At 39.0% G+C, this 25123-nt stretch overlaps 1 protein-coding gene across 17 annotated transcripts in view; it reads left to right on the top strand.

Annotated features, from left to right (window-relative positions):
- TPK1 (thiamin pyrophosphokinase 1) overlaps positions 1-25123 on the top strand; it is a 305490-nt gene that overhangs the window by 233745 nt on the left and 46622 nt on the right. For all 17 annotated transcript variants that reach the window (XM_068936022.1, XM_068936033.1, XM_068936029.1 and 14 more), the window contains one exon: positions 8335-8446. In XM_068936022.1, the coding sequence (XP_068792123.1) occupies positions 8335-8446 (112 nt within the window). The remainder of the gene's footprint in view (positions 1-8334; positions 8447-25123) is intronic.

Genomic DNA, 25123 nt, shown 5'->3' with positions numbered 1-25123 from the left:
GTGAAAAATCTATTTTATTGCCAAATAGTAAGTGAGGTGGAATATCATGCAAGACTGAATGTGCTGTCAGCATATTCATAATTCTGAATAGTAATTCTGGGGCACGAGAAGTTTGTGTAAGTCTTAGCAGGGCAGAAAGTAAATGTCCTTTTCTTTGGTTATTTTTATTGTTTTGCTATCTATAAAACAATACAATTTCTTCTATCTTTTGCTGATATTTTAAATATATCAGTATAGTTCTTCTGGGATGATGTCTCACAATTACCGCTGTGATGACAAATGGGATGCTGGAAAGATGTATTCAGCTTTCAGAGCTTCAAAGTCTTGTGAGAAGAGATGCCATGCTGACTGCATTTGTTTATGGCAAGATATCACTGTCAAAGATTTTGGACTCAGGTTGGCCTACTTTAAGTGATTTTTAGTGTGCTTTTGAGTATTCTCTGTATTAGGAGGAGCAAAGCTGTTGCTGATGACACTGGTGAGGTAGGTGCGGTTCCTACTGAAATACAGTGGAACTATAGCACTATCTGCCATAAAAATGGTTGAGCAAATAGATTCCACACCCCTATGCAGGTGAGATACAGAAAGGAGGAAATCCGAATTCAGGATACTACGATACTCTCCTCCTCCACCCTCCCCCCAAAAAAAGGATTTTTGTGTGGACTGTAAAGTCCATCTGACTACTTAGCTACAGAAGAAAATGGGGAGAAGTAGGGGGGGAAAAAAGAGAGAAAAAATGTTTGGAGTGGACACCCTAAAGATTCTTTAATTATTTTCATTCTTCCTGACCTAAACAACAGGTCTTTGAATTTCACAGGTGTGAAGAGAATCAGTCAGTCATTCCTAACCCGGGGACTGAGGCATAACTCTTCTTCAAAGCGTGCTGGTATAAGGAACTGTTCCCCTATATACTGAAAATAGATACAGTTTCTTATCCTGGGTGAATGAATATCCTTATAATATCACCAACTTACTCCTTCCTGTAACACAGAGATCAAGAAGGGGTGCTGAAAATTGTATCTCAAATGTTCATTCTTCCCTACCTCAAGCTTATCTCTTTCTTCCTTGGAATATAGAAATGAAAAGAGATTCTCCCACTCAGTGCAAAGAACTCTGCCCGTCGGTTTATTTGCACCAAGGAAGAAATTGCAAAGGCCAGGCCTTTATGAAGCCCACACCTAATATAAAGCCACCTCTACGTAAAGAGTGGTGGTAGAAAAGAGGGCTAGTGGGCTCATGGTATGCAGGATCTTATAACGCGTGTAAAACAAAGGACATCGCATCGATAGGGGTTGGGGAGCGCAAGAACTGAGAGAAGATACTGACCAGCAGACTATTGATCGTTCTTCTTACTCATGTAGTAAAAAAGGATTTCCAAATGGGGTTTTGGAGGAAGTGAACTAGGCAGAGTTGCCAGTATATCTTGGAAGACTTGTCAAATCAGATTTGAACGTTAACGGAAATTACAAAGGCACTTGTTACAACAGCCAGCCAAGATTCAGAGCATCAGTCATTGATAAAAGGAAAGATTGATCTCCTTCCACTAAAGAGGATACGATAGGTTCCATTTCAGGTTGGGCTGGGAACTACCACGTGAAAGGGAAGGCACATTAGCTGTAATAGAGAAGAGTAAGCCAGTGGTGGGGTGCATGGAAAAAGCAACATAATCAGAGGCAACCCAGGCTAGAAAAATGCTATATCAAATATTGTTGTGTGGCGTATGTTAGTAAACACTAGTATGCATTAGGCTAGGTAACTCTATTCTTTTTCTCGTGCAGTAAAAGAGCCTAAGCACTCTCAAAAAAAGAAAAACAACTTAGAACTACATACTCGCCCAAAAGTTTGGTGTATTCTTACATAGTATAAAGCTGCCTTCCAGCCATACCTAGCAATTCAGTGCTTTGAGGAAGAAAAAATTGTTTCTTGTTACAGGCTAGGTGAACATATCCTGTCTTTTTAATTGACTCCCACACATCTCTAGTGCCCAGGAAAATAAGAGAATGAAGCCTACGTAAAAGAGACTCTCTGGGCTCCTCCATGTAGAAATGCATGAAAACGAATGAACAGTGGCACTAAATGTGTATTACAAGCTAGTAGATGGTGAAAAGGACTATGTTGTAATTTTCATCACTTAGGAATTAGAGCATATTAGTGTCCTTAGTAAAGGCCCCTCTAGATGGACAATTTAACTGCAGTATTGCATAATAATTATACAAGCAATATGAAATCTTTAGCAGCTTGTCTACTTTTCACCCTTATCTGCAATCTGTTATACTCTGTAGTCTCATAAATGGATATAAAGAAAATGTTTTTTTTTTTTTTTAAGGCATCACTAAAAATGCTAATACTTGCATTAAACCTATAGTGATGGGTCTGCTGAGGATAGGACATCAAATCTACAAGCTCAAGGATAAAATGTCACACTGGGTGAGCGTAAGGCCTGTTTGAATTTGGAGAAAGACCAGACAGTTCTTGATCATCATAGTTTCGTGTTGCATTTGTGATGTGTTTTGCGTTATTTTATGGCAGACTGAAGAAAATATTGTGGAAGTCTGTGAGTGGGAAGCTTCAATAGAAGGTGTACTTCTTTAAGGTAGCATCCACAGTAGAACAAGAATTGGTGTTTATGGCATTTGTCAATCTTTAAGATATATCTGTGAAGACAAACTAACCACTCAAATTCCCTTTTAAAGTAGCTTTTGTATTCCCAGATAACTTACTGCTTGGTAAAGTGTTTTCATCAATTCGTTTGTGTGCATGGTAGCTGTGCCTTCACTGCTGGCAATTTTATCTGCTTGCAGTCTCCAGAGAGAAATATACTTTAGCTTATTTTTTTGCACCTATCATGACTGGTTTTCTTCTCAGTCGCCATGGAGGCTTGACTGCAGAAGATAGATAGAGAGCTGTTTTACTCACGCTGCAACAGGTCATGAGGAAGCAAGGGATGCAGCTAATGGGCTCTGTGAAAAATGTTATCACTGATATTACATGAGAAACGTACTTGCATCTTACTCTGCCTTTAGAAAAAAGTTCATGTGCGAATGTGTGAAAACTTGGGGATCATTTGCCCTTTGTGGATAATTTTTACATTAGGGAAACAGTAGCAATGTCTTACATGTATAACCTCAGAGTAGAACAAACCTATTCATTTTACTGGCATTTACCTCCACCGGATTTCATTCTATACCCTTCTCACAAATTGGTTAGAGGCAGACGTATTCATTAATTGAGTCTAATAATCATTATAATTTGTTCTCTCTCTACTGCCTGGGATTTTACTCACTGTAGAATTGTTGTTTTATGAAGTGCCCTTTTTGAAGGATTGGATTAGTGGGGCGCTGTCCTGCAGATAACTGATCTATTTAGGTCCATGCATTTCAGTGCAGGAGTACTGCTAAAGTTAGATAGTAAATGTTGGCAGGATTGGGTCCAAAATGTGAATGTTATTTTGAAGTGCAGTAAATTTGCTGATGGTTTTTTTGTGTTTGTTTTGTTTTTTGTTTTTTACATACGAGTTTAACCAGTCACTGATATGATACAGAAGAGCTTTTAGGTTTCTGGGTTTCAGTGGGAACTAAGGATACCTCTTTTTCAACAGCAACAAAAAGGTTTGATTGACTCTGAGAACACTCTGTGAATAGCATTTATGTAATAGCAACTTGGCACCGAGCATAATAGTTCGGTAAGACAATTGTTGATATTTTAGGATTATAATGAGATGGCTCTTCTTAAATACATCCTTTCAGAAAACTTAGCTATATTTATCAAGCTCAGAATCTCAGCATAAAAACTTTGATTACTGTTAAGCCAAGCTCTTATACAACTAATCATTAGCAGAAATATTTCTGGGACTTTTTTTTTCTCTTGTTGTCAATCACAATATTTAATTTTAAGCATAAGTGTTCTCACTTGGTTTTGTCCTTGTTCCTTTCCTCCTCCTTTCTGCTATTGTCCTTGGTGATCTTGCTAATTTCCACCCTTTCGCTTACTTTATCTGCTTACCTTTTCCTGCACCCAGATGTTTGTATACTAAAACAGATTGTGTTTTTTGTCTTTTCCCTAGATAACACTATGACATCTGTATTTAGTTTTTTGCTGATGTTGTTGTTGTTTTCAAGTGTGTGCTGCCATCTACGGAATAATCATTGAAATAAGGCTGATTCAAAAAAAAAAAAAAAAAAAAGAAAATGTTTTATTCAGAAGATCATGGAAAATAAGATCTAGCTAGTGGAAGAGGTATCTTCGGCAGTTGGCCAGATTTCCAGTAACAGCTTCTCTGTACTCCCAGATCTCACAGCAGAAACAGGTGAAAGTAAATGGCTTAGAAGATCAGACTTCTATGACTTGACTTAGGTATTTGTACTGGGCAAACTATCAGAGCACCCTGAAAATTAGAATAAGGTTGCTTCTCCTCTAATTCTGTAACTGATTTCCTTTTACTTCCCCACCATACTTCACACATCCTAGCCCTTAGCAGTTTCTAAGATCTGTTTATTAAATCATTTGGTTTCTAAAGCTTAATTTTAATTCCTTATTCCTCCCTAGCATCTTGTTAACTGCTTTAATCATTTATCTTCTCTTATTCGCTTCATACCTTTCTTCTGTGCCCAGTTTTGACCTGCCAGGTTCCAGGTTTTTCTCCTTTTATTCCTTCAGACCCACTTAGAATACAGGACTGAAGATCCGTCCCCGTTATCTCTCTATCCTGTTATGTTTTGGCTCTTTGATATCTATTTTAGAGTATATATCTATTTATTGTAATACATTTATTCAAGCTGGTCTGGAAAGTACTCTGAGAAGTCATTCTCTCTATACTTTTGTATACTGGGGTATCTGTGCATGCGTAACAGCTATCAGCTTTTATCTTGACTGTTCATATGCTTTTCAGCTTGCAAATTTTTACTAAGAATCTCATAAAATGTTAGTGTCTGCTAAGCTTTGATGTGGTAGGCTTAGGTATATGAGTTTATGGTGATCAGGCTTCTGTTCGTTTGGGTTAAGAGATGTGACAGAAAACAGCTATGTCTTTAGGGCTTTTCCTCAGCAGCCAAAGTGTTGGGTGGGGGGTATATTGAACCACTACCGTTTAAATGTCTTCTTATGGCACAAAACAGAATCAAGACAAAAAGTTTAACCTATTATGGATGAAACATTCTTTAAAAAAAGTCTTCTGACATTTTCTTCTTATTGCTGAACTTAGAAATTGATCTTATTTCTCAACATCAGACACAAAATGAAGAAAAAAATCAATGCTGACGATTGATCAAGGTTTTTCAAAACTGCCTTAATAAGATAAAAATCAATGCAGCTGTATTATTTGCCATTATTTTATCACCAGTAGCATTTAAACATGGTAATATTTGATTCTTAAGTTAAAATGTGAAAGTATTTGAGCTAGCTATTGCAGAGGCAAAACAACTTAGAAAGAAGGGATTTATTTAGTCAACTTTGGTTTTCTTTTCGTTTCTCATTTTAGAACTTTGGTTTCTGCAGAAACTGAAAACAGTCTTATGTTTTAAGTACTGGTATATAATTGTTCCTTTAATTTTAGAGATTTACATAGAACAGATGAATACTTGTATTTGCAGATTACACCTAAATAAGAGCTCTGATCCTTCTTCCTGCAAATAAAAGTTCCCTCTTGCTTGGTGAATGGTCCATACTTGAAAACTTGAAGATATGGTTGGGCAACTAATTTCTCCTGTTGCAGGCTCACAGTGTTTGACTTTCAAGCCTTACTGTACAAATGCATTAGCTTTTAAATCTTTTTCAGTAAAAATGGACAGGTCTTTTTTTTTTTTTTCTTATGATTGTTTCCCTTTTCCTCCCGCACTATCCTCAGTAATAATAAAATCCCTTACTCATTTGTTTAAAGAAAAGTCATAAAAATCTATCTTATACAATATGAGAGAACCGATCCCTAAGCCGTGAATACGACTTAACACCTGAGAAGCTTTAAAAAAAAAAAAAATTTGCATTTTAATTTTTTAGTTCCTGTTTACTTGCAGCCTTCTTTGTAGCCCTTTGGGCTCCTGCTCTCAAGCTTCTCTTAAAACCTGAGAGCTAGAAACATCCTTTCAGGGAAGAAGTTCCAGATTCTCATGTAATCACTGGGATGCATGAACTGGGGTTTTTAGGAGAATATCAAACATTGAGAGATTCTTGATTAAAAACCTGGCTATTGGCAAGACTACGATAATGAATGACATCTTTTGTTTTAGGTATTTTATTTTGTAAGAACAAAAATACAGATGTCTGCATAAATTTCTTGCTGAATTGTATCCATCCCGGTAAGCTGGACCAGAATGTCAAAAAATGAGAAATGCAAAGTTAATAGTCAGTAGGTACAGTTTTTGAGAGTACAGAATTTAATCAAGTTCTCTGTTGGGCCTATTACTTTTACCTCTGTTCTTCGTATTTCTTAACTAATTGATGAATGTAGTGAGTTTGCTCCTCTCCTCAAGTAGCTCTGAGCAGCAAGGGTACTTAAATTGATGGAGAACAAAATAGTCCCACTCTTTCAGTTTCTCCTTTATCTGCTTTATTATAGGCAACATCCTCAAGCACGTGATGAGAAGCACTTTTATTTCTCCTCTCTCTTTCCTCTTTCTCCATGCTACAGGAGAGAAATAGCGTGGCATATTGTGTAGCTAAAAGGTTATCAGGGCTGAATTTGTTACATCTCTGAACTTGGCAGGCAAGCATTCACAGCCACTCTAGAAATACATGGCTCATCACCACTTGAGCTGGACACCTTGAGGAGATAGATGATATTGCATTGGTTTGCTAGTTGCTCCGCAAACAGTCAAAAGGGCTTACGCTATAAAATGTGATGCCCTCCAATTGACAGCTCTTCCAAGGTTCATTTGTTAACTAAGAGCATGACACATATTGAAGCTGTTTTTTTCATAATGCGTTTGGCATTATCAGGAGAATCTGTCAAACACCTTAGACGCTTCATATGGGCATAAAGATACTCTGCTTCTAGTTTGGGCTTTCTGACTAGTGACTTTGTACTTGCAGGGGCGTTTGGAATGAATGCGAGAGGACAGGGCATAAAGTAAAAAGCTTAAACGCATTCCCCAAAAGAAAATTTGTGAGAAAGTGCATTTGCTGTTTGGGATGTTTACCTGTGTTTTATAATTCAATTATTTTTTCTTTTGGTATAAGACCTTGGTTCCTTGCTTAGTAAAACGCTCAGATTAATGCATTGGGTTTCAGAGGTTCCTTTTTCTTCTATTAGATTAATAAAACAAGCATATCTGATTTCTTTATGGTGGTGAAGATGTGTATAAAAGAGATACTCAAGGATTTAACTTGCCTGTGGATCCACAAGAGAATTAAAACAAACAACCAAACAAGCAAACAAAAAAACTCTTAACCTTCCCCTAGATAAAGCCTGCATTTGTTTTAAAGAATAAATGACCCATTTAGAATGATGCTGCCACTGATCTTGTCATTATTTCTTTCATTTGCTGTTTTCTTGTAGCTAGCTTTAAGAAATAGTTTTGTAGAAGACAAGTTGTGCCAGAACGCTAAAATTCTGCTTTTTTATTCTGTGAAGGATTTCCACTATATAGTCTTCACTGGGACAGTTCATGTGCTGCTGTCTAGCAAGATGCTGACCGGAGGTCCGGGTCAAGTAATTAAGGATTAGGTCCCAAATCCATCATCACTAGTAGCTGCTGCTTCCCTTCCATCCCATGAAGTTGACAGTTACAAAATGAATTTACAAAGAATGAATTTTAATTTCACTTCTTAGTCCTTACTTAGAATAAACCAATTACTGCAAGTGTTTAGGTTAATTCCTCTAGAATCCAGGTAAGTTTCTCCAAGTACTCCTCCTTTTGCTGCCTGGGAAAGTACACAAAGTTTTACAAAGGTAGTCAAAATAATGATGGCTTTTCAAAGGTTTTTTGGCTGGCATTGTTTAGGAAATGGAACACAGTTGTTTGGAATAGATGAGAAGACTGTGAAAAATTAATGAGTAGGTCAGGACGTTTCATTTCAAAGGAAGGAACAGCCTAGTTTGGATGGAAATGACTCTTCAAGAAATGTCAGAGAAGAACGACCAAAGCTAGTTCTCTCTAGAAAACCTCAGAATCACCCGTGTCCCATTTTGAAAGTGTTAAGGTCTGGAATTCAAACATATGGCTCTTCTCCGTCTGTAAATTCAGCGAGCCTGAAATCACAGAGTCAAATCTTCCTGAGGTCTTGGGGGAAATTTTAGACCTATCTCCATCTAAATACTTCCTGTTTTGTTTGGAAAGTCTGTTGGCAAATGCCGTTTGGGTCCATGGTGAGTACTGACTACAAGGGCTCTCTATTTTGCAGGGCAAGCACAAGCTGCACGTGGACACGGGCCTGGAAGGCGAGTGGTGTGGCCTCATTCCCATCGGGAATGCCTGTGACTGTGTGACCACCACGGGCCTCAAGTGGAACCTCAGTAAGTCAGGTGCCTCCAGGACAGTGGGTTTGACCTCGCTGCCTTTCACGTTGCTATCCTAACTGCACGTTTACACCGGTTCACCAGTACTGAAAGCCCTGTGTGTTTATAAGGCGGATCACGATACTGAATGCCTGCCAGACCTTTTTTTTTTTTTTTTTCCCCTTAGAAATTGAGTTTAAAAAAAGAAGTGAATTATATTTAAACTTGAGATATCCCAGGCAGAAACGTGTTTGCCATTTGGGAGTCATTGTGCTGTTTAAATAGAACATTTGTTGAGGTCATGATACATTACCGTCTTGATACATTACCCTCCAGGGAGGGGAAGCTGCGAGTGCCTCAACTCCTAGTTATAAGCCATAAAGTTACGACAGACAAATAATAATGCGATACAGATTATTAAAGCTACCTCACTTCCCCTGAACTGCTTCACACATATTGTCTATTTGTCAACTCTGAAAGAATATTTCTTTTTTCTTATTTAAAAGTGGGAAAGTGCATTTGCTCTAGAACAGGGACATTTATCTGGAGAGAAAGGAGGGGTTTTTGACAGAAAAAAATTAAATAATCTTAATAATCTTCATCCTCCTGCCTGCTCCTCCCACACAGAGTCATTCGGGTTGTATCTACTCAAGAAAATAACAGATTTTTTTGTTTTAATAAAGATTCATTAAAACTTAAAAAACAATAACTCACAGGCTCTGATCATGCAGTCTGATTTACATGGGTAGACTTTAGAGCCATCCCATGTAGAAAGGCTACATGGTCCTCACAACTCGCATTTCAGTGCCCTTCTTGACTAGTGATTAAGGTGAGGTTTACCTACCGGGCTGGCCCAAAGCATGTGCACACTAGTCTGTGGAGTTTCCTGTTCCATTGAGGATTTGAGCGTTTGTAATGAAGTAGGTGACAGGCATCGGTTGCTCCCTAATGAGAAAAGATATAAGTATGGCATTAATTTCAGGGCATGAGAAACTTTCCAGATGGGGTGTTGATGAGCTATTTGCCTAGTGATGCTTTCACTCTCTTAAACTGGAATGTAAGATCTGGTTGTAATTGTATATGGGAGCATTACTGACTCTTAATTTGAAAGAGGGTCCAATACATTCATTTGTATTGATAAGTACATTAGACAAGCAAGTTATCTGGCGCCCAGGTGGCTGGAGCTAACTTTTAGTCATCCAAATATAAATTCTGAGTCAAGTTACTGTTCAGATAGCAGTAAAGCAAATTAAAGCAGAGTTGCATCCCCTAAAAGGGAAGACAGTACTTGAAATACAGCGCGTGGGTTAATCATGAGTTGTTTGGTTGTTTTTCCCTTATAAATAAGCCTTACGATCGGATAACCTAAGTTTGCTGTTAGCTTTCATTGTGTTCATGGCTTCTGTGCTGCCTGTAGTTTTGCAGTTACTTTCAAAAATGTTAGCCCTGCAAATTGCAACGGAGAGAAGCAAAGACTTAACTTGGAAAGGAAGGGGACGAGAACACAATGAAGTGTGACCTGGGTGACGCAATGGTGCTGCTGGCAGCAGTGGCAGTTTTCCCTGTTTGGTAATGAAGTTCTGAGGATACACCTTCATACGCCTCCATGAATGAAATGGCTTTGTTATAACTTTGTCTTTCAGTGTGTAAATCATGAAAGAAATGGCATTTTCAAGCCAAGCGTGACACAGAAGACCTCTATCTCCAGTTTGCTATGAATTAATAGAATATGATATAACAAGTTTGTTTTTAAAAAGTAATTTCTGAGTCCTCAAAATATTTGTTGTTTTAAGTGCCTTGGCTATGAATTAATTTCAGTTCTCAGCTGTTCTGTTTGAACAGCCAAAAATGATTTGTTAGGTGTGAGGGGAGCCCTCATTTTTGCAAATAATATTCAGCAACTCAAAATCCAGATAACAGGGCAGTACAAGAAAGAGCTGGCTTTGCATCAGGCTTTCTAATAAGTTTAACACAGATTTGTCTGAGCACATCTCGATTCCTCTGCTGATTAAAACGTGTAAAAGCGTCAAGTGGTAGTCAAATGTTATCTTTGTCTAATGTACGGGTGCTGTCATGAGACTTCATATCATCTGAATAGAAAAAGACAAGGACCTAAGGTAACTAAGACAGAAGCTGTACTGGGGTTGAGAGTAGGCTACCAAAGCTCTCACTTCAATGGCTGAATTAAATAAACCTGAAATACGTAAATTATTCTGCCAGCAGAGAAACAAATGCACTTGATGTATTGATTACACTTTCAGTACAGCAGAAATCAGTCTTCTGTGTGTCTGTGTGAGGATGCAACATATATGTATGCTTTTATGTGTGCTTACGTGACACCAGTTGTTTACTAGCATGTGGCACAAATAGCACATTCATTTATTTTATTTCTCATCTTATGGGTAAAACCTCCGAGAAGAAGTGGAAAACTGATTAGGGAAAATATTTTTTTAACCAATACTCGCTCTTGTGCAGCACGCATTCAGAACACGTTATAAACGTATTCTTTCCACTCCCAAAGGGATACAGATCTTTTCTCTATTAAAATCTGATTTACAACACAGGAATCATATAATGCTTTATCTGATTTGACTCACCTGGCTGCTTGCTGATAACAGTTTCCATGCCTAATAAATAAATAAAGAAAAATCCAATAATGCCAGAATTACCCAGTATTGTTCATTAGGTTGTTGGCAGTGCTTTCAGGGAAGGTGAATAAGAACAAAGGTAGAAATCAGCTGTACTTTTCCTCATAGAAGAGGTTGGGGAGTAGTGGTAGACTAAGAATTTCCATTTCTAGGACATTACTGTAGAAAATATTCTTGCCAGCTGAGTTACTCCTCATCCCTATGGCCTTTGATACGCTGTACCTGTACTGAAAATATCAGCATATATATGAATGTGTGTGTGTGTGTATGTGTTTGTGCCTTCCCGATAATTTTCACGCAAATTAGCTTCTTTAGGCTGGAAGTTAAATTGCTGTAAAATGCCACCATTCAGAGGAGTGCCACTGTCAGTTCGCTTCAAAAGGAAGGCAATGGCAATAACAACAGGAGCAAGACCTTCCTCCTCTATCTCTAGCAGCAGAACATCCTCTGACTACTAACTTCACAGGTAGAAAACCAGGATCCAAAATCTTTTTGAAATTGTTTTTGTTGTTACTAGAATTGAAACGTTTGCCCTGATGCTTTCACGTCATTGAGGTTTTTTTGGCTTTGGATTGCAAATGGCACAAAAAGATTACAAAAGCAATGAGTCTGAGTGTTTTAGGAGAAATGCAAGGACTAGATCACAAAAGGGGAGTAATTCTCCCTTAGAAAAATTGTCAGAAGGTGAGGGGCTGTTTGGAAAAGGCCATACATTAAGGAAAATGGACAGATACCTATCTGCCAGCAAAGTTGTTTGTATAAGCACTCTCTAACCTTTTTCAGCATGGCTGTGCCTGCCTGACTGCCACAGTTTATATAGCACGCTTTGCTGCGCCACCTTGTTCTGACTGAGGCAAACTAAGTGGCACTCGTAGGAGTAGCTCTGTTTTCAGTGGTAGAGGGAAAGCTTCATAGCTGAACTCTTGTCCTCGTCTCTCTTCCCCTCTCCTCTGCTTTCTTCTCCTTCCCTTTCTCCTTCTCCTCAGTGTTGTTCACTGAGAGAAGACTTTGCAGTCCATCAACTGGGATCTGTCTTTAGAGCTTCAGTGATGTGTTCTTTTCTCCTCCTCTTTACAGTCTAAGACTTTGGGAAGTACGTGGTGACAGCAGTGTTGCTGCTGTTCCCAAAGCTTTAGGTGTTCTGGGTCTTTCTTTTGCCTGCAGGACCTCGGCTGTCTGCTTTTAAGGGTCGCATCATTTACTACAAGGCAAGGCCTGCTGAAATGCTTCTCCAACAACACAGATGTTCTGATGGTGGCAGCCTGATGTCCCACTGACTTACTGCAGGTCACCAAAAGCAACAGTGAGGGCATTGCTTAACACTGTTTAAAATTATTTCAAACCAAAAAGACCATTCAGTACACATTAAAGAAGTGAACACAGAGCTCAGTTGTCCCAAGCCCTAAAGCTGTATCTGCACTTTATCCTGAGCAGCAGTTAGAAAACCTCATCAAACTTTGTGAAGGGGCCTGAGATGAGGATTTGAGGATCCCCCTGTTGCAAATTGAATCCATTTTGATAGACTTCAGTTGAATGTTTGGATTTAGTAGGAGGGAAATTTAGTTCCAGCTCTTCTGTAGCAGGGTCCTGGCTTTCAGTTTGGAAAGGCCACTGTAAAGTGGTAAACAGATGTGCTCTTCCAGATCTAATCATGCTGTTTGGAGACATTACTGCTGTAGAGCTCCACTAGTGGAAAGATTCATATGAGTACTTCAATCCTGAAGTAGCTCAAATCACTTTCAGTGGTAAGTTTAGCGAAGCTGGGTGAACCTGTTCAGCAGGAAGTAGCCTAGCTTTGGTGTAGACAACTCCTCATCCCAACAGTTGCAGTGAAAATCAAAACAACTTGCTGTTACTAAAGGATATGAATTGTAAGCACTGAGCACCTTTCTGGGGAAGAGAGAGATATGAAGGGAGCCAGAGAACTATCACATAGATTAGTGCGACTCCAAAGTAGTTCTACAGATTTCAGCAGCAACTCTGAATTTTCACCAGTGGATGTGGGAGCAGAACTTGTCCAAGAAGGAAACCTTTGAGTTTATATTACAGGCATTTAACCCTAAAGGCGTTCTCATCAGTCAATCTGCCTGCATGGATTTGGGGAAATCAACTCACTTGGACAATTGCGGAGGCAAAACTGAAACATAATGGTGTACTTGAATGAAAGTCAGTGAAAAATTGGCCAGAGTACAAGCGATCGTTTGTCATTTCCCTTGCAAATATACTTTAATTGTTTTCATATTTAAGTGCCCAGAATCAGCTATAACAAATGTAAATGTCACATTGCTGAGAGATTTCCAAAAACAAGAAAGCTCTCTGAGGCGTGTGGTGAGTTATTGCCAGTTCCTAATGTTCTCTGCAGAACCACAAAAGGGCAAGGACCACTAGGAGGACAAATCAATCATGTCTGGCTAAAGTCTCCCTGAGTTTTTTAAAAAAAAAAAAAAATGAGGTGTGTTATTTTGTGGTGACTCAGTTAATGAACAAATATGATATTTTAGATTTTTGGGGTGATTCAGTTAATGAACAAGTGTGCTATTTAGGTTTTCAGGGTGACTCAGTTAATGAGCAAATGTGCCATTTAGGTTTTGGAGGGTTGCTTAAGTAGGAATTACAGTTAAGAATTGACTCTTGCCTAGCAATTTGCATATGGACCCCTTTAGTTCTGTTTATTTTTTAGTAGAGACGAGTGTATGTGATTGGACTCTTCTCCCCCAAAACATAACACTAAAGGAAATTTTCCTCTGCACAGATCTTTTCCTATACCTTTATCATGAAGAGTTCTAATTATTCCCTGTAGGGTATCTCCATACCTTGTTTACTGCTCCCTGTGTAAACACTTCCCATGTTTTTTCTAAGGGGCACGTACAGCCCCCTATTCTCTTCCAAGTTTTGTCACTAGATACTTGCTGAAAAGAGGAAGAGGTGGATTTTTTCCCCTTGCTGTTATAGGAAGTTTTGGAAAGGACAGAAGTCTGGTGGATGTCATCACTGGCTTTTGTTGTACACTTAAAAAAAAAAAAAAAAAAGTTATGGCTTGGCTGTAAATTGTTTGTGTCCTCCCAATGTGTAATCAATCAGCCAGGAACAATGAACTGAAATAAGATATTTTGGAACTGTTAATTTTAGGTGTACGTGCCAATTACAGACCACTAAAAAAATCTATTGTTTCCAGGTGAGTTCAGAAATGAATACATCTGGCAAGTGAATACATATCTTACCTTGGAAGTGACTGTGACTTATTATGGGCAGGACATATATATGAGGAAATCAGGGCAGCAGCAAGGAGGGGAAGAAAAGAGAGGCAAAAATAGAGGGGGGAGACTGGAACATGAGATCATGTTTGGGATTAGAAACATATTCTGGAAAGAAGAGAGGACAGATAACAAATCAAAATATGGGAAGATAAGAATACAGAGATTGAGAAAACGAGAACAGAGGCATTTCTAGTTGACAATTGACATCTTTGCTTTTGAATCAATGAACTGAAGCCAAGACTTCTCAGTCTTGTTATTTCTCTGCTGTTAGCAAGTATTCATGATACCCTGGCAAAATGTTTCGTCTCTCCTTTTCCACTGCTGTCCAGTGATGACAACCTATTTTTGTTGTCAGTAAGCTGGTCAGCTCAAGTGACGCAGGCCAGTCCACAGGATCTTCTTGGATATTGATCTAGGAACAGAAGATGGAATTAGTCATTTGATTTAAAAACAAGAAGGAAAAGTCTCTCTCCTGCTTGCAATCTTATGGCTGCCAATTCAAGACTGAAATTAGGGAAAGCCAGAAATAGAGAAATAGAATTAAATATGGTGTCTTAGGATGTAATGAGCATCTGGATTCAGGACCCCTGCGTCATTCCGTGCACGAGACGGGTTCTCTGGGGACAAATCTGGAGACCGTAGTTGATGGTGCATGTCTGTACAACCTCTGGCTCTCCCACTGCAGAAACTGGGACCCCGGAATGATTAAGGTGAAGTACTGTAGAAAGATAAAAGACGGTCTTGTGGTTAAGGCAGCTGAGTGCCTTGAGTTTTTACTTACCGCAGAGTTTGCTGCAGATTTGCTGCAGCACATCATTTCCTCAGTACTCAGTCGTGGCTCTGGAGATGGGCCGTGACGTTCCTGAGAGCTCTGCCTTGGTCCTAGAAAGCACAGGATACTCAAAAAAAAAAAAAAAAAAAAACCTGTGGCATCATAGGTAAAGTGCCCACTTCTGACTTTAATCTCTCTTTGCCTTTGCTCTAGAACAGTTTAACAGTTGCACTATCATTATCAGTTCTGTTGTAATGAGCAACATACAAAAGCCCCTGAGGAATTTAATATGCATGCAGTCAAAGCAGTTTAAATACCATGCAGTAAATAAAGCATATAACCCTGTTTTGAATGAGGGCTCAAAGTGTGTCTGTTAAGAGGCTGCTGCTCATTGCAGGAGTCTGGGCTGCTTGGTTAATGGGGCTGTATAATGCATGATGAATGCTAAAGAACCTGGATTAAGATTTCAGAGGCAAACTTCAGGTCTGGCATTCAATAACTTTTAAATGACTTTACAACTTTAGCATTCCTTAAGAGTCATTTTCCATGTGGATTGTATCCAAGCAGATGTGTGTCTGTGAAACTCTTAATAGATTAAGTCTTGTGCGGCGTGGCATGTTGCATCAGTACAAATCCATGTCAGAACACAGTAGTCAAGTTTCCTGTGCGTCTACATTTTGAAGCTTTCCCTTGTATTTAATAAGAAAACATTGATAAAACCAATGAAACCTTTCAAACAAGTCAAACATTTTAAATGTATTTTATGTGGGTCATATACATGTATATAAAAGTCATAGACCAAATAGTAAATCCAGGTAATTAATGATGAAACACGTATCGAGTTCTATATAGCTTTCCTATGGTAGGTTCAGTTCTGCCTAGATCATTCCTGACAAACCTGAAAAAACATTCCAATCTTAAGAGCTTTCAATAATGGAGGTTCCTTTGTAACAGCTTCTTTAGCAAGCCTGTTTCAATTACTAATTTTCTCTTCCTTTCTATATTCTGTAAATACAGCATGTAATAGATATATGCCCATGTTGTTGAGCATTAGAACACAGCATTTATAATCTCATTACCCGTTAAGAAACTCCAGAAACCTACGTTTCCCAAGCGTAGGGCATTACTCTGTAATTTCCACAGGTGCCAGCAATACCACTGGATCACTGCTGATTGGCATGCCACTTAATGATGCTGTTTATAAGACAATTTTCTAATCAGCTGTGTGAACACTCATCAGGAGCATAGTTCTTGATTTAAAGGAGAGGAGTTGGAGAGAAAGATATGCTTTGCTCACAAAAACAAACAAAAAAACCTAAGTTATAAAGGGAAACATCATATTTTTTCCATCATATAAAGCTTTGATATAGTAAAAAAAATCAGCACAGTTGTAGAAGTCTTTTATATCATAAGTCTAGATTAAGCATTTAAAAACTCAATCTCTGAATTAAAGCTGCAGCATGAATGAGTCAGTATTTTTCAGGGTATTTCCTTAGTGTATCTTGAAATTAGGTGATATTAGCTTAAAATTTAACATTCTCTGTTATAACTGGTGGTGCATTTCCAATCATCATTTAGTAGTAATTAAATGTTTTGATGTTGTAGATAGTATGATGGGCCTAGGCAGTCAAAGCTGAAGCATGGTCAATTTTCAAATTGTTTCACGTGTCAAATTTTGATTTTTATTCCAGTTTTCAGATGAGAAATTCAGAAGAGACCTGAAGATGTAAAGTTATAGTTAACTTTGTATAAACATGGCCACCCTCCCTCCACAAAATCATGTCATGTCTTCTTCCTGTCTATTTTATTCTGTTGTTGTGTAACAGATGCAATAACCTGAATTGAAAAAGTGTTATCTAAAACACTTGTGAGCTGGGTTTCCCATGAGGTGTGTCTGGCATGGAAAGAATCCGTTATATGGTTTAAGAGGTTTTAACAAGATGCGATTGAGATGACCTGCACAGTTTTTGAATAGCTTTGACATATATGAGTAAAGTAACTGTTCCAAGTTTATCCCCAAATAATTACTCCAAACCCCTTTCAAAAATGCTTTGTCATCCTGTGGTCTGTATATGCAATGTATGTTGAAGAATTCACATTTTATGAAAACTTTAGCGTTTAATACTGAGCTTGTGGAATTAACAGGAAAATTTCACATTGACTTGAATATTAGAGGAGCTAGCGGTGCCTCTGTTCCTTTCTCCGCTAAATTAGGATAACGTAAGCCCTGACTCATCAGAAGATTTAGGCGTCTGTGTATTTTTATACATGTGACTAGTTCCATGGACTTTAATGGGATTATTCAATGTGCAAAGTTAAAGTTAAACATGTGTAGAAGTACTTACCACAAGTCAAACTCTGCAGAGGGAGATACAACCTTCAAAAGTGCCTGAAATGGCTTTTCTATATGTAAAATAAGGTGGTAGTAACTTTAATCTCAGTCCCAGGGTTAGCTGTCAGTGCGGGTTCCTATTTGAATATCTCTGCTCACTCACTAATGCTATATAGCTGCCTTTTTTTAGCGTGGCACATTTTTTACGTGTTGCTGATTGGCTGTAGTGATTTACATGAATTTCTCCTGATTGTACTATTGAGTGTCTGGGCAAAATATGAAGACGTGATAAGACAAATGACTTGCAAATATTTTTCACATGTAGCTTTTTTACCAGTAGTTCAGCAGATGTAGTTTCCTGCTAATACAGTTGTCATGTCCATGCATCAAGTCAACTTTGTACAAAGCAATCAGGAAAAAAAACCCAAAAGGTTCTGGATGCATACCGGGATTTTTGTAAACAATCATAAAGTTTTCATTAAAATTGCCAAAAGCATTAGAATATTGTACACTTGTGCAGAGTTGCAAAAGAACAAAACACTCAGGATTTAGTGAGTAGAGTGTAGTAGGTTTTTTTTTTTTTTCTTGTTAATGACGCTAAAAATTTGCCACGCTTTTGTGACTTTGTCTCCTGTATGTGGAGTAAGATTTTCCAATCCAAACTAAAATTGTTTATGCTGCCAATACGAGGCACTTACTAGGGAAAAGGAAAAATTTTCTGCGCTATTTCATGGGCCAGGAATATATAAAATACTAACATCAACACAAATCTTAGTAGTGCCAGAGTAATTAAATATTGTTCCTTTTTCTTAAATATTTTCTTAAAATATTGTTCCTTATTGTCTTAAAGTATGAAATGTGGATGTGTTTCCCTTGTAACATTCCAGAAGCCTGCAGCAGTTTTTTGACAGCTGCAAATCAATGCTGGCAATATGCTGAAAGACAGCTTTTTGTTGTGAGCCTACGTAGGGATTTATGTTGTTCGTTTGCAACATGCAATAAGACGACTGATTGGTTCTTCAGAGTTTGTGCATGCTGCTTACTCTTTGCTGCTGTCTTTTGTTACCCAAACTGTTATGTTAATACAGTTCTAGAATAGACCTCTAACATTTAAAACTTGTCTTTGTCTTTTGGGAGCTTTCCTGCTAGCAATTAATTTCAGATCCTGTATGCCTCAGACAAACACTGAGGTCAGTGCTTATTTATATGAGCTTGTATAACACGTCCAGAATTATTTTAGTGTTGCAGCTGATTTTGCCCCAGAAGAATTTTACCAACTATTGTGAAATTTGCTGTCCTGTCTTATGCTGTTCTCTAACGTCTGGGATACTGATTCCTGACAGGTTTATCAGTCTTGTTTTGGTGCCACTATTTTCTGAATTTCTTTACCAATTTTGTGCTGTGCCTCCTTTGATGCTATTTTTCAGCGCATCTTTCAGAAGTCACTGGTAATGAAGATAGTTCAAAAAAAAAAAGAAAAAAGAAAAAGCATCTATTAATAGTTAGCATGGCACACAGTACCACTTGCAGACTCAGTGGGTAGCACAACAGGCTGGGCATCCAGCAGGAGGAAGGGAACACATCATTAGCTCTCATTAGGTTACTGTGCTACTTCTCCTACTGTTCCTCTTGTTAACTCTTTGCGGCATGGGCTATCTACTACGCTGGCTTTGTACAGTGCACCCTGTCTTGCTTGGTAGTCAGGTACTACAGGGATAAATGTAATTAGTCGCGACTAGGAGATGTCTTCTGGAATTAGAGTGGAAAGTTAATATCATGGAGTGATTCCTGATTTTTAAATGTGTTTTTTGCACTGTGTTAGAGGTTGCATCTGGATTATTATCCTTAGAAACTGTGGAGTGGAAAGAGAAGAAAATCATTGTTTAACGTACAGTGCCACCTACAGAATAGGTTGTGCAGCCTGTACTGTGTTCGTCATACGTTGTTTTTTCTGTCCGAACATAGTTGACATTTGTGGCTGGAGAATGTAGTCAGAGTTTTTTAGCAGCTACATGCAGGACTGGAGTATGAGGATGAAGAGTATGCATGCCAAGCAGTCGGAGAGCCCTGGGGGCTGCCTGTGTGCTTGCCAACATGCTGGGCTGTAGGTCCTGTTGCTCTCAGCTGTTGCTGCCTGAGAAGCTGAGCCTGTTTCCCATGATACCTAAAAGGGGAGGTGTACTCCACAACACTCATTATCAACTTTCTGTTACAACCCTAAACTGTTTTTTCTGATTTGAACAGCTATTTGTAGAAATGCTGCAACTACAGCTAACTTTCCTAGCAAGAGCGTGGTGTGCTACAGCTGTCTGGCAGGCACATAGAGGTAGAAGGAGGAAAGGGATTGGAGAAGGAAAAATCAGTCTGGGATCGTGTCATGAATATTAGTTATAGTGAAGCCTCCCTGTAACTAGTCCTCTTTATTAAGAGTCAGTTGGAATGAAAAAAAAAAAAAGGGAAAAGTCCTCTCATGTCCATTACCTAGGGCCATGCTGTAGAGAAAACCGTTAAGTAGCAGTTGCATGTTCAGCTGGTTGGTTGGTGGGAATCACAGTACTGGCGCTGCAGGGAGAGCTGGATTTCATCTCCAAAATCTTTACAATGTTCTTCAAACAAACATCAATATTTAGACTTGGTGCTGAAAGTTGGATATTGTCAGGTTACAAAAGGACATGAAAAGTAAAAGAGCACACAAATATCGGTCACTCCACTCTCAGGGGTCCATTAGTTATGTTATACAGCAAAATCCGTCTGAAAATTAAGTTATTCTAGTCACTTGCAGAACAAACTTTTCTGTCCTCTCGAGTGAAGCTTTTCAAAGTTGGAAGTTATCTGACGTTTAAGTTGTCACTAGTCCAGGACTTGGTGTTTAATATCTTCAGATTAGTGGAGCTGAAGAACAGAAATGAGAAGGGAGGGCTGAGAATGAGTTCTGCAGTCCAGGGAAGATAGGAAATAGTTTTCTGGCAGGTGATCTTGCAGAGGAGAAGGGGGAGGGAAAAAAGAGAGAGGCCTTGTTTTTAATGGATAGATGTGAAATTCATCGTATTTAAAGTGCCAGCAGAGAGAGACTACTGGGCTGAATGTCTGAGACAGCTGAAGTTGCACATTAAATACAGTTTATCAGACTCCTCTGCCGTTTCTCACTTGCACTGTCACAGTCAGTACATGTGAGCATGTAGGTGAGTGGGGGTGTATGTAAATAATAATTCCTCTTTATTTAATATACATTAACCCTGAAAAGGGACAGAAATATGAGTTAGCAGAGTGCTACAAAATGTGAAGGTAATTACGTAGCAGTTATCCTCAACATTTCCATCTTTAAAGTGGTTTTGAACCGCTTAAGTGCGGCAGTTACTGCAGACTGTGATTAGATAAATGGATGCAAATGGTAATTGTAACTGATGAATGATTGATGATGGCTTTATATGTTTATCAGTATATACTGTTGTAAACACTTTCTTCCTCAGCAAGGATGGAGCCTGCAGGCAAGACGATGACGTATCGAATGTGAATTCAAACTGCAGTATTTTAAGACTATGCACAGCTGGCGTTGTAGGGTAGGATAACCGCAGAGCTGTTACCTGAATAGCTGGTGAACTGGTGGCAACGGGCTAAGCACAGAGTGCCTTCCAGCTAAGGCTCGGGGCCTGAATGTAAGGGCAGCCAGGAAGCAGTATTAATAGGAGAGAGCTTGAAACTGCCCATTGAGAAACTGAGCACTGCTGGGCGATGGCTTTGGGTGGCAAAGACCCACCAATCCGCTAGTTAAAAGGAGAAGAGGAGACGCTGATTCTCTTTGTTCTTACGTTGCTCTCTCGTGGTTCCTGCCTCTCTCCTTGACTTTCCAGCGTCCTGTTTGCTCAGATTAAAGTCAGCTTTTGTGAATTCCCTCTGCCCTGTAGATCAGTAGGGCCTGCAAGGCATTTATAATGCAGTATTTGATGGCCATGGGAATGAATGCAGTAGAGCCCTATTGTAGGAACCACTTCGTACAGAACAAGTTTGTTTGGATAATGGGAATTTGATGGAAACAAGAAGATAAACGAGCGAGGTGGGATAATGGAAAAGCAGGGTGGGATAATGGAAGTTCATATCATCTGAACGTTGCTTTAATTCTGTTTGATTTCTCACCTGCCATTTGCTAATTACTCAACAATCACATTAACAACATTTGATAACTAGATTAATTTAAAGGGATTTTATTGCAGCAGCTTGAGTTTAATATCAGCTCTTTGTGTATCGTACAATGCAAAAAATAACCCGTGGTACTTAAATTACAGGGTAACTCTTCATTCTGCATAAATTGTTCTATTAACTGAGGAAAAAGCAAGCAGGATATTCCCAAAGGAAAGCCCCTGACCGTTGGCAGCCTCTGCTCCCTGCTCTGTTTCTTTACATCACTTCACCTGTGACGCTCAAATCTATCTGTTATTTGTCCTGTGGTACCATAGAACTGACTGAACTTGCCGGCTTTTTTCTCATGTGCGGGCCCTTGTGCTTGTATAAGAGAAGTCAATTAGGCTCTGTTTTGTTGACCTTTTAGATGCTAGTGAAATGGTAGTCCTGTCTGGTTACACATCAAAGTGCCGCCAGTCTGTTGTCTGCATTAACCTTTGTGGAGCACCCTGATGTGATTGTTACCCTCGCACCAGCAAGGCAGATGCCAGAACGAATTGAAAAGGGATAAACTGGATGCCCTATGCAGAATAGCTCAGCTAAAGACATTCTTCTTGAGCGCTGAAGAAAACGTATTTTGTATATGTTTAAGTACTTAGCTGGGCTCTGAGTCCTGCAATTTGCTTAGCCAAACAGAACTTCAAAACAGATGGTTTCTAAATTTGGGGAAAATAACCATTTCAGTATTTTCTCCCTGTGCAGTCTGCTGTTATGCCTTAGCACTGAAATTATTTGAAAATTAAACCAGAAAATAAAATTGGGATCTTTAACCACTGAATACTAATTTCAGGAGCATACAGTTTTTAGTATGTGCTAGGTTTTCATCTGCGCATTTAACCGAAGATTTGTTTACGTTCTGATTTAGTGTTCCTTGCTGCTTACTTGCATAAACACTACCAAATCAGTCAGTCGGAGTCACCAGTGTATTTAGCTCCCAGCTGCATTCACTAATAAAAGGAAGAATGACAAGTTCCCTCCTTTGCAGAGGAGGAAGCGGAGAAACATAAGGAAATAATTCATTGCACTTACATAGCACCTGCCATCAGCAGTCTTTATAGGTACTTTACAGAAAGTAAATGCATTGCCTAATTTGAAATAACATTTGTGGTGAGAAAATGCTACATTCCCATTTTCTTCACTGGGGAACCTAAGTCACAGAGCATTTGTCTGGTTTGAGATCACAAGTGAAGCTAATCCAAAACTGGAATTCTGGTGTTCTGGGGTCGTTCTTTTATCCTGACAGGAGTAAATTAGGACCAAGTAACTGTTTTTTGATTTTTCTAAAAATTCATTTAATATTTTGTACATAGTGAAATTATGTTCAAAAACATTGCCTTCCTCTTAGAACTTATGTCTGTAACGTACAGGTTGTGTAGGTGTAAGAATGGAGTTAAGTTCGATTTCCTAATAACTCAAGTGTAATAGTCTCCACTTTAACAGCCCTTTAATTTTAGTTGTCAGTGTGAGAGCAACCTGTATAAGCAGGTAGCCGTTGAGCTAATTGACTTCCCAAGAGATGAATTTGTTTTGGGTTGGGACCAGCAGGAACTACAGGGAGTTTTAGGGATTTCGTTCGTTCAGTTCAAGTCTCCCAAGGAAGCGCGTTCTGCAGTCCCCGGCCAGACTCCATTGTGTAATCCATAGCAGTGAGTCCCGCAACTGGGCTAGAGTTGTGTGGACCAAAAATATAAATAGTTTCAGAAGAAACGTGACAAATTAAGAGCAATCCATTATACACAGTGATACAGTCTGCAGCTCAAGAAATCCCTAAGCAACACATGGCAGTCCTTCGAGGTAGCGTGGGCTGAGGGAACTACCACTGTGTATTACCCTGTCTTTATAGGCCTTCCCTCAATATCCTGAGGCAGGACACGGCGATAGATCTTTGGCATGACAGTGTGACTGCCTTTGTGTTCTTTTGTCCCAAAAAGCCTGTAACTCTCTTTCCTCCTCATAGAGCAATGATATTCCAGCTTTTAGCCTCCTTTTCTAGGTTGTTTTTTTTTCCTCTGCCCATCTTAGGGACTCATCTACTTCATTTTAAATCAATGTTTCTTGGACAGAGGACTAGAATTGTATGCCCTTCTTCAGAAGACATTCCTTAGCACAATGTACGCCTGTACCATGGCAGTAATATGTGTTTATCTCCACTTTTAAAGCATCTCACCTGGTGCCTCCTTTTTAAAATCTCTAGACTCTTTCTGCTAGTGTAGGACTGGACCACTGTGAAATAACAGCCTTGAATAGCTTACTGAGTTGTCAAATTCAGCTGGCAATTGAGAATCTGCCCCAGCATTTTAACAGGCTTTGTTTTTCAGGATTCTAGAGCAAGATTTCTGCTCTTTCCCTTGAAAACCTACACCCTAGATGTGATTTCTAATGGTGGTGTTGCGGATCTGCGGGTTTCGATGGATCTGGGTTCATGGCCCAAAGCATGAAGGCTCAAGCAGAGAAGTAGACTCTCCTCTGTGTTCTTTTTTGAGTATTTAGAATTTTTAATTGAGCTAGTATGAGTATAGATTCCCTTGCAGAGGCCGTGGAGTACAGGCATTTGATGTAAAAGGGTTTGCAACTATTAAGAGAATCCAAAATCTTGAGCTATAAGAGTAGAAGGATAGATAACTGAAAACTGTAGTCGATATGGCCTAAGAAGGTTAACCACACTTTTTTAAGCCATGGTTACTGACCACAAGTGTGTTCTTAGCAGCTCACCTAAAAGGTGGAAATGCTTTACTGCTTCCCTTAAGCCCTCTTTGAAAAAAAATTAACTTTGAGTTTTCTTCAGATTCAGCCTGTCTGTATCTCCTCTGATGTATTTGATCTCTGCTAGTTCAGAGGGAATGCTTTAGAGCAGGACAGAGTCATCAGCGAGGCTTCTGTCTAGCCTGTGTTGCTTTTAGAGTTGCAGTTTTTATGTAAATCAGTTTTAGGACTGAAACTGCAGATGGGATATTCCATGGGTACCTTCTTGGCATGTTGCATTACTGACTTGAAAGGTGAGACTACTGTATAATAGCTACTTGATGGTGCTTTCTAAAGGTTGTAATGTCTCTTTATTTTGCTGCAGATATGCTAGCAGCTGGCAGGAGCATAAGGTTTCACAATTCTTACTGCAGCCATTTTAACTTTGTGGCTTTTATGCTACTACATAAAATTTATATACATGGGTGATGGGAAGGGAAGATGAGTGAAACGTATTGCACGTTCCAGTAACAAAATCTAACTTTGATGGGTTGTATTTTTTTCTGGAAGAAATGCTGCTTTCTGATGTCACAGTTTTCAGCTTGATTGATTGTTCTCATGATCATTGGCCGGTTGTGTAATAACCAAAATTTCAAGATCCTATTTTGTCTTGTACTGCCTTGTCTTGGGTTTACATCTAAATCTGTAAAATATTTCAACTTCAAATTTAGAAAGGTAATTGAATTTATGCATGGGAAGCAAAATGTGGTGTTTTTCACACCTCTATAAAAAAGGTATTTTAACAACATGCCTCCAAGTAACATG

Source organism: Struthio camelus, chromosome 2 (genome assembly GCF_040807025.1).
Source record: "Struthio camelus isolate bStrCam1 chromosome 2, bStrCam1.hap1, whole genome shotgun sequence".
In the NCBI taxonomy this organism is placed as follows: Eukaryota; Metazoa; Chordata; class Aves; order Struthioniformes; family Struthionidae; genus Struthio; species Struthio camelus.
Note: the sequence above shows the minus strand (reverse complement) of the source record. Positions and strands in the feature narration are given on the sequence as shown.